Below are 9,459 nucleotides of genomic sequence, written 5' to 3'. Positions count from 1 at the left end.
CCCCCCCCCCCCCCCCCGTTGTGCAGAAGGACACTCCTGTCCCAGCAGCCTTACTTCTTATACTCTGCCAAGAACTTCAGCAGGTCCTCCGTGGAGAGTTTGCTGCTCTCTTGCTTATAGAGGGGAGAGAACCTCCCATCCAGGTCCAAGGTGCCTTGGGTGTCTTTGAAGACAGACCTGGAGAGAGAGAAGGGTGTACATTTGGGCAACGTTCCCACCTGCTCATGGAAACCTCACAGCCTCTCAGGTAAATACCCAAGCATGGAATTTATGGAGCTCCAGGAATTTAGGCCAGGAAGCAGGTGCCGAAACACAACCAGGAAACAGAATGCAAAGAGTTGGTTGGTACAAAGTGGCTTGATGCTCTTCACATATAAGCCATCTTCCTCCCTTCTTAGCCAGATTTTTTCATTTTAACAGTTCAAGCCAAGAGATCAAACCAAGTTTGGAGGACATGCAGGCCAAGGAATGGCATTTTTCATACAACTGCCCTGACAAAATGAATCAAAGATGAATCAAAGTCTGAGACAATGTCAAGGTCAACGTGCATTCAATCTTCTGGAGAAGTAAGCTAAAAAGGGAGACACATTTCCTGGGGAAGTTGCTGGTATTTCTTTACATGTGCTGACCAAAGAACGTTAGTTTATCAAATACCAGTCACAGAGAAGATATTTCTCCAGCATTGTTCAGGGCTATCTGGCATCTGGAGATGTGTTTGGATAGCAGAGGAAGCACTCTGAAAGGCCAGCAAACTTCCAGAGATGGAGATTTCAACCAGGAAATGTCTTTCTGAGGAAGAGTAGAAGCAGCAGACTCCTGGAAGAGCAAGGTCAAAATAGAAGGTCTTCTCCTTTGGAAAACCTTCAAATGCCACCTTCAAATGGCAGTTTGACCTGGTAGCTGTGGGCAAACGACTTTAGAATAGAATAGAACTGGAAGGGGCCTTGGAGGTCTTCTAGTCCAGCTCCCTGCTCAAGCAGGAGAACCTAAACCATTTCAGACAAGTGACTGTCTAGTCTCCTCTTAAAAACCTCCACTGATGGAGCGCCCAGGATTTCTGAAGGCAACTTCTGTTCCACTGGTTAATTATCCCCACTGTTAGGAACTTTCTCCTCCTGTCATTTTCCACTCATGTGAAGGGCAACATGTTGACATTGGCATCAGCACCCAGAAGTAGCCTCACCTGACCGCCCAAGCAAAGGGCATCCGGTACCGTCCAAGACGGCTACACAACACCTTCGCCAGCTTGTGGACCTTCTGCGCTGTCTGTGAAGGAAAGAAAACAGATCAGATGTGGACAGCTGGTTGAAGTTGGAAGATGAAAGTCATCCAGGAGTGGTGGCAGGCAGGCAGGCGGAGCACCAATCTCCGATAAGTCAGCTAAGGCAGGTTCCTAGAACCGGGGAAGTGAGGTTCCCCCAAGATAGGCCCATAAATGTTCTAGGCGAGCACCGAGAACATCTGAAACATCACCAATTGTTGCTCAGCATCGCTTTGCTCCTTTCCCTACCCAGGAAGAGTACAAGTGGGCAAAAGGAGGTATATGCAGCTCAGTAAATAAATTCTGCCCCCCCCCCCAGATCTCTATCCCCAATCCAAGAGATGCTGCATGTCTTGTCCATGTTCAACTCTCAATCTCTTAATCACTTGATCTAGGAGTCCCATTATTTAGGTGGAACATTCATAAAATACCTTCACACTGCGCTAAGATATGGCTCATTTGATTTGGGTTCAATCTCTCTGATTTGTAAACCATAGTCCAGGCAGCCATTAATGCCTCTTATGTGCTCAACCACCGTTGTTATCTCAACAGGATGTTTCCTGCCTTTCATGGTGTAACACAAACTGAAGGAGCTTTGTGGGATGGGAGGTCCCGCCTTAAGACACCTCATTGCCTTCTTTCCCATCCCAAAGCACGGCGAGTCCATCCCATGGGATCAGCTGTACCTTTGCAGGATCTGAATTCTTGATGTACGGCTCCACGCTGTGGGCAATGCTTCCTTGAAGCACCTTTTCCACCCGGGCAACGAGAAAAATTTCTGGGTGGGGGTTGGTCACAGAGAAGACCCCCTTTGTGTAAAAGAGAAGCAGAGCATCAGAACTTACAAAGCCCCTAAAGATGGACAAGACAACGTGAAGGCCATCATTTGAGAGAGCCCCAGCTAGAAGCTCAAGCCTACACAAAAAGGAGAAGTGCAAAATATTTTAGGCCCTGTGGGTCTGTCCTTACTTAAGAGAGAGTCCCAACTTCAACCAACTCTCTCCTAAGCAAGGACGGAAGGCTCCTAGATTACTGAGAACTGAATAGTAAATTGCTGCACGTTAGGTTTAATTTAGCTCCTATTTCCTTTGGAGGCTTCGTTCCTGTTAAATCTGAGATCTGGTGGAATCCACAGAGGCTCTCACCTGCTTTATGTAGCGCAAGCTGGACTCCGCCATGCCATGGAGGGAACGGCTGTTGACGGGGCTGTTTCCAGGCTCTTGGTCGGAAGAGTCAGGCAGCATCTCCCGCACAGGGCCAGGATTTAAGTCCACGTGGAAATCTGCTGAGATCTTGCAACAGCTTTTCAGATCAAAGAGAGCCAGGCTGAGGAAGAATGGTTCTACCTGGGAGCACAAAAGAAGATCCTTAGGTTGACATTGACTTGACATTCTGCAGAAGGGAAGGCTGGATTTTGAAGAAGAAGAAGAAGAACGGGTTACTTCAAACTTGGGCACTGGAAAAAGCAGGGTTCTCACTTGAGGCACAAATGACCAAATTATCCTACTTTGGATACATGATGTGAAGACCCAGCTCAGTGGAGAAGGCTGTTAGGCTGGGAAAGGTGGAAGGAAAGAGAAGAAAAGGATGACTAGCAGCAAGATGGAGGGACTGAGTTGCAACAGCGATGAGTGCAATCGGAAGGACCAAGTTGGGGACAGATCATCCGGGTGAAAATCTATCTATGTGGTTGTTAAAAGAGTCAACAATGACTTGCTGGCATATAGTCAATCGAAGTGCCAAAGTGGGACTGCCTTGGGGGGGCATCTTCTAGGGGACTGGTGGGCTTCCACGTGCTGCTGGTTGGCCCCCAGGAGAACATCTGCTGGACTAGAGAGCCAGGGGCCTGATCCAGCAGGACTTGGCTGATGTTCTTAGGACACATTGTAAGGACCAGGAAGCCGTTTGGGAGCGAGTAAATAAAAATGTGGGGAAGGCTCTGGCAATAAAAACATACAATGGGTGGGGGGCCTACATTTGAAGGGGGGTCCTTGGAGCTGTCCTTCAGTTGGGCCAGGAGGTTGAAGGTCAGGGAGTGGCAGTTCAACAGGAAGCGTGGCTGTCCCCTTTCCTCAAAGGGACGGATGTCCACCTCTAGTCCGGAGAAATCCAGCCTCTAGGAGAGAAAAAGGCAAAGGGGATTCTTTTCCCACCTGGATCAGGGGGAGGCAGGTTGAAGATGCTCCTATTTGGAAACAAGGGGCAAATGGCACATATTTCAAAGATATCTTCCTTCCTTCCCTCTTCTTTCTTTCTTTCTTTCTTTCTTTCTTTCTTTCTTTCTTTCTTTCTTTCTTTCTTTCTTTCTTTCTTTCTTTCTTTTTTTCTTTCTTTCTTTCTCTCTCTCTCTCTTTCTTTTCTTTCCTTCCTTCCTTCCTTCCTTCCTTCCTTTCCTTTCTTTCCTTTCTTTCTTTCTCTCTCTCTCTCTCTCTCTCTCTCTCTCTCTCTCTCTCTCTCTCTCTCTTTCTTTCTTTCTTTCTCTCTTTTCTTTCTTTCTTTCTTTCTTTTTTTCTCTTTCTTTCTTTTTCTACCTACCTACCTACCTACCTACCTACCGTCAGCCATGCTTTTTCACTGAGCCAAGAGCCTCCTGCCCCAAAAGGGTTACCTGCACTTCTGGATCGAAGGAGAAGAGGTTCTGCCTGCCTTCACTGCGGCTGAGTTTGCTGAGCTGCTCCGTTTCTCGGCCGTACTGAAAGAGAAGAGACCTTGCGTGTGAGGCTGGGATCGGTGGAAACGGGGGAAGCAAAATAGTGAACACGTTGGTAGAGAGAAGCTGGGAAGGAGGGGTGGGAGGGGGGGCCTCTGTGTGGCAGGACTGCCAAACCCATCAGGTAACCACCTAACGAGAATGCTGAAACCATTCTCCCTCCTTGCAGTTTGAGCCTAAAACAGACCTCAGATCTGGCTCTGATTGCTCAAATATGGGCAGGCCAAGATCTCTTTGCAAAGGGCTTTGCAAAGAGTGAGGTGGGCTGATCCAGAATTTGCCCAGTCCAGATGTTTCCCTACTTTCCTGGCAGAAAAGGCCGAAGCCAAGGTTACCTTCATCAGCTCTGGATGCAGGCTTCTTCCTAAGCTTTCCAAGATGTTCTCCAACTTTCCATGGCTGCTGGAGTCATCATCTGCAAAGTCACAAAAAGCAGATGTTGCAGAGGTACCTGGCCAGAAGAGACAATGGCTTCCTCTGGAAGACCTGGGAAATTGGGACGAAGGGCCGGGAAGCTGGCCGGGAATTTCCTGTCCCACCAGCAGAGTCGCGATCCAGCCGCTCACAGATGCCAGGGGGCAACCTGGCCTTTTCCTTCAGCTTCACCCTCATCTCTTCCGGGAACTGCGTTGGATGCAGCCCAGCAACACAACCCCCGAAGAGGCCGAGGAGGGAGGGAGGGGACTGATGCTGAACCAAACCACTTTAAGCCAGGGAGGGGGACCTGGGCAGTTTTGGGCACGGGGACTCTGCTAAACCTGGAAGGATCTTGGGAAAAGCTTATCTTAAGCAAGCCTGGGAGGTGGGGATTGAAAATAGAACGTGTGTACAAACAGTGTCAGATCTGAAGCAGCAACAGTGCCTTGGATGCAGCAAGAGATCCATCCACCCTCTTCTTCCTCTCTACTATGTGTGTGTGTGTGTGTTTGTGTGCCTGTGTGTGATGGCATCAAGACCTGTCTCCATCGCGGGTCCTCACCAGGCACGAACTCCTCCTTCTTCTCTGGCCCCTCCGTGTTGGCCTGCAGGACCTTCCGCAGAGTGGCCAGCCAGTCTCCCATCTCCGGCTCCGTTTCCGCGGCCAGGTAGTGGCTGTACTTGTCCATCATCTTGAGCTCAAAGGCATTTCGGCGCATCTTGGGGCACTTGGGGGAGAAAGGCAGGGGACCTTTTGAGGCTGGGGGTGACATCTCCCTGGACCCCCACCTTTCCCTGAAGCCCTCAAGCAGGGACAAAAGCAGGTGGCCGGGTGGGACCGACGAGGCGGGGAGGAGAAAGCGTGGCCGTTACGTTGCGGTCTACAGGCGGCCTTTGACTTCCAGCCGCAGCCGAGCCCAACAGTTCTGCTGCTAAGCGAAACAGCCGGGGAAGTTGAGAATCTACACAATTCTGGTTCATAAAACCATCTGAGCATTGCCGGTATTTTGTTCTTGTTTTCCTTTGCTAGAACTTTGGTTGAAAGTATTTCCCAATAACCAGTGAGAAATAAATTGACTGACAGAAGACAGACAAACAGACAGACAAAGAGTAGATCCACACTAGATCGTCTCCAGCATGACTCTGCCTCTGGGCTTACAAATTCTCTAGCAAAACCTTTTGCAAATCCTTACCTGCACAACGTCTATGCAAGAATCCAGGAAGATACATCCTTTGGATTCCTTGGAAATCTTCTCATCTTTGTAGGAATTGAGGATGTAAGAGCCATCTGGAAGCTGTGTCAGGTAGAAGTACCTTCTCTTGAATACCTACTCAGAAAAAAGAAAAAAAGCTCACTGTTAGAGATTGTTGATCTTCCGGTATGGTTTCTGCTCCATTCCGCTCATTTCTACTTGAGACAGAATTCCAAAATCATGAACTTCGTGCAAAGAAAAGTAGGTTAAAACCAGCAATTGTGGCATTTTCTCTGCAGGGGGTACACAGAAGCAAAGCAGCCACAGCTGGGACACAGCATCTGTGGCAATGATTCTCAGTGTGGTCCACAGACCATCAACGATCCGTGTTCTGGGCCTCTAACTTCATCCATGCTCAAGCAGGCAAGCTGTTGCAGACATTACTGAGGCATCTTTTCCACCCAAACAAACCTAGTTTGTTTTTCTCTGCTCCCTGCAAAATGAAACCAAAGGGCTCCGAGGAGTCTCTTACTTTCATGGTCACAGTGATGGTACTGTTGACGTTGGCCTTGTACAACCAGCCTTGCCTGATCACACCACCCTTTTGGGAGCACAGCGAGGCGGCGTCCTGGAAGGGAGGAGAGAGAAAATCATCGCAAGGAAAGGGGACCCAGTGATAGCTCAACAAAAGTTTCCATCCACAAACGTCTCCTATTTCAGTCGGGCAGGTGTGGCAAAGACGGGATATTTGTGTTGATAATCCTGATCCTCCCTACAAACCGGCTCTGCTCCTTTGCCCAAGGGCTTGTGGACCACACAGATGAACCCTTGGTCACACAAGGCAAGAATCCCAAGCTCCAAAGGATGAGAAAACTGCCCTTTGTGATCCTGTAGGTGCTTCAGATCCTCTCTTCTGTGTGAACCCTTCTAATGAAACAGCCTCCCTTTCAAACACTGCAAGATGATTTTCTATTGTGTGGGTGTGGTGGGCGCCTTTTGCTCCTTCACATCTACCCTGCATAAGGCTGGATTGGCAACCAGCACATGGCTCAAGCTGAAAATTAGATTATAAAGGCCGCTGGGCAGACACCCGCAAGAGGCAGGCCAGAGCCAGTCTTCTTCCCAGGAATGTTAAAACTAAAACCATAAAGACAAAACAGCAGTGCTATTTTCAGGTTTGACCAACCGTCTCGCCTTCTTTCACCGTCTCTGCATGTGAGCTCCATCTTCTAAACGAGGCTCAATATTTATTCTATGCTACAAACTTCTAGAAAGAAGGCAGGAGGATCCCCAAATTAAGTGAACTTTGTGCAATTGCGTGAAGGAGGCTGTGCTTTATTTCCTTGGGGCACCCAGTGGGAGCTCCTGTTGCACTTGGTGGGAACCTCTAGCGCGTCCTCTCACCTCATCTTTATCAAAGTCTTCATCAATTTCAAAGACGTGGCTTGGGACCTTCTCTGGCCTGAAGGATTTGCTAAGTGAAGACAACAAGTTTTACTCAAGTTACATCATAATTAAAAACAAAACCACGATACTAATAATTAACAAATGAAAAGGGTCCTTGAAGACTATTTGGGGGGCCAACTCACCCACAGGGCACCACAACTTTAAGGAATCCTGCCCAAGGATTCCTCCCCCAAGCTCGGTTGTTGGGTGGTCCACGGATTATACTAAACCCTTAATTGTTTAATTAAATCACTAAGATTCTTGGAGGCCGAGGAAAACACCCTGGTTTGGCCCTGCAAAACGCAGTGTTGTAAGATCCCGTCCGACGTACAAGCCCGGGCATGCAAGAAACACCCACCCCTGGAGAAAGAAATGCTTACCATGGTAACATTCGGAAATCACCAGAATATTCGTCATATTTGTAGTTCACAACATACCAGTCTGAGCTATATGCTTTAATGCACTGAAAAGAAAATTAAACCTTGCTTGTTCAAATCCGCTAGTGCGAATTAGAGCCGCCGCCGCAAAACTCAGCCTGAGTGCAACTGCAGACTGAACATTCACTGAGGAGCAGCTAAGAAATTAGATGCATAAAGATGGGGGGGGGTTTTGGCATTCTCCACCGCTCAAAGCCCCCCTGCCCCCTTGTTTGTTCAGTTGTGGCTGCTTGGCAGACAATGGCTGGACCTCTGGGGAAGGGGAGGCAGCTGCCTTGTGTCCCACACAGCAAGAAAAGCCCTACTGAGGTGGGGGATTCAGCTGGAGGACTTTGCCCAGGGGATGGTCTGGCTTACAGGTGACTCCCTGTCCTCTCCTGGGACTTGCAGAAATGATTGAAAGCTCCAGATCCCTCCCTCTGGACAAGGAATGGCTATTTATGGACAGGATTTCCTCTGGAATTTAAATATTCAAGGTCTCCTATGTGGGGCAGATCACAGAGCCACTTAAAACAGTAAAAAGGACAAGAGGCCTTTAAAAGTACACAATGAAAGTCAGCACACAATGTTGCAAATGCTGCCATGCAGAATAATTGTGGTTTATTTGGATTTGTTTTTGCCCTGAGAGTTATGCAAGGGAGGGAGTTTTTAAAGAAATGAAATGCGTGACTTGCTTCCTCTTTTGAAAACACTGAAGAGTTGAAGCTGCCTTGCCAAAGCTGGTGCTTCCGCTAGAAAGACTAACTACAACTCCCATCAGCCTTCTCTAATGACCAATGGTCCAATCTAGGTCCCCCCCCCAAGAAGAGAGTCGGGGGTCTCACCTCTTGGACAAAGAGACTCTGGGCCTTCTTCAAAGCATCTTCTGGCACTGAGGAATGGACAGTTCTCCTCTGGCGACTGATAACCGAGAGCTGGAAGGAAAGTTGGTCGCTGGTTCCAAAATGATTGAAGACCCTCTAGGTGGAAGGAAGGCTAGGGAGGGGTCTTCCCTTCCTGCTTGAGCAGGATTTTTCAGAAGCATCTAACTAGGCTTGGAGGGAGAGTAAATCCAGCTTCTGAACTTGTCTTATGTTTTGACTGGACAGGACCTCCTTGGTGGTGACCCCAGGGCATGGGAACACCTTCTGAAGGAAGGCTGTTGGAAAAAAATACCTGCCCCAAGAGCCTCCTGAGGTTTATCTGTGGATCCTTCTGAGCTATCTCCGTGGCCAAACATGGAACCAAACGTGGTTCCAGAACAGCTATGTTTCTCCTGGCCCATTTCCTTAGTGTAGGAGGCCAGGTGAACAGATCACAGTCTGAGAGGGCCTCCCAGAAAGGAACTGGGGGGGGGGACCACTCGCCTGACACCCCACAGGGATGGAGAGCAACTCACTGAGGCATCTTCCATGGGAAACATGAGCAGGTCCCGGAAGGGATCGCTGTAGATTTGCGCTTTCCGTTGGCTGATCACATTCTCGTAGTCCAAGGGCTGGCTCACCTTCGTTTTTTCCTGGTGGGACACAGGGAAGAAGACCACCTGCCTTGTCAGACCCACCGGAAAGGCCCCTGGGTGGGCGGCACCAACCCCCATGCAGAGGAGAAAGCAGGAGAGGAACAGACCCAAAACTATGTTCCTGAGAGGAAATATGGGCTGCTCCCAAATGCCACCATGGACCAAGGGATGCCATCTTGGTCTGATGAAGCAGGTCCCCAGTCACCTAACCTGATGTGGGAGATGGGAGTTGTAGTCCAAACCTTGGGCCAGGAGGCTACAATGGTGGCTATGTTTTCTTTCATCCGATACCATGAAGCCCCTTTGTGTCTACTCCAAATAAATGCATATTCTGTCTATAATTGCCCTGCCTCCATCTGCTTTCTTTCCCTCCCTGGTTTCAGCAACTAGGTCCTCCTTGGGGCAGGGAATTGTGCCCTACTTTTTTGTTTTTGCAAAATGCCCGGCACTCTGATTAAGCCATGCTAAGCCAACAAAGTGCACAGCAAGAATACTAC

General features: G+C 48.9%; 1 protein-coding gene across 1 annotated transcript in view; it reads right to left on the bottom strand.

The window, feature by feature from the left end:
- Positions 1 to 8,881, bottom strand: part of DOCK11 (dedicator of cytokinesis 11) — a 40,429-nt gene extending 31,548 nt beyond the window's left edge. Inside the window, 14 exon segments of the mRNA XM_015832452.2 lie at positions 35 to 177; positions 1,184 to 1,266; positions 1,948 to 2,070; positions 2,407 to 2,607; positions 3,237 to 3,377; positions 3,870 to 3,953; positions 4,307 to 4,386; positions 4,951 to 5,116; positions 5,582 to 5,716; positions 6,114 to 6,209; positions 6,986 to 7,055; positions 7,408 to 7,490; positions 8,289 to 8,378; positions 8,843 to 8,881. Coding sequence (XP_015687938.1) covers positions 35 to 177; positions 1,184 to 1,266; positions 1,948 to 2,070; positions 2,407 to 2,607; positions 3,237 to 3,377; positions 3,870 to 3,953; positions 4,307 to 4,386; positions 4,951 to 5,116; positions 5,582 to 5,716; positions 6,114 to 6,209; positions 6,986 to 7,055; positions 7,408 to 7,490; positions 8,289 to 8,378; positions 8,843 to 8,866 — 1,519 coding nt within the window. The 5' untranslated portion in view covers positions 8,867 to 8,881.
- Positions 8,882 to 9,459: the final 578 nt, after the last annotated feature.

The sequence above is a fragment of the Protobothrops mucrosquamatus genome, unplaced genomic scaffold (genome assembly GCF_001527695.2).
Source record: "Protobothrops mucrosquamatus isolate PMUCROS unplaced genomic scaffold, P.Mucros_1.0 scaffold4, whole genome shotgun sequence".
NCBI classification, from domain to species: Eukaryota; Metazoa; Chordata; class Lepidosauria; order Squamata; family Viperidae; genus Protobothrops; species Protobothrops mucrosquamatus.
This window is presented reverse-complemented; position numbering and strand designations above follow the sequence as displayed.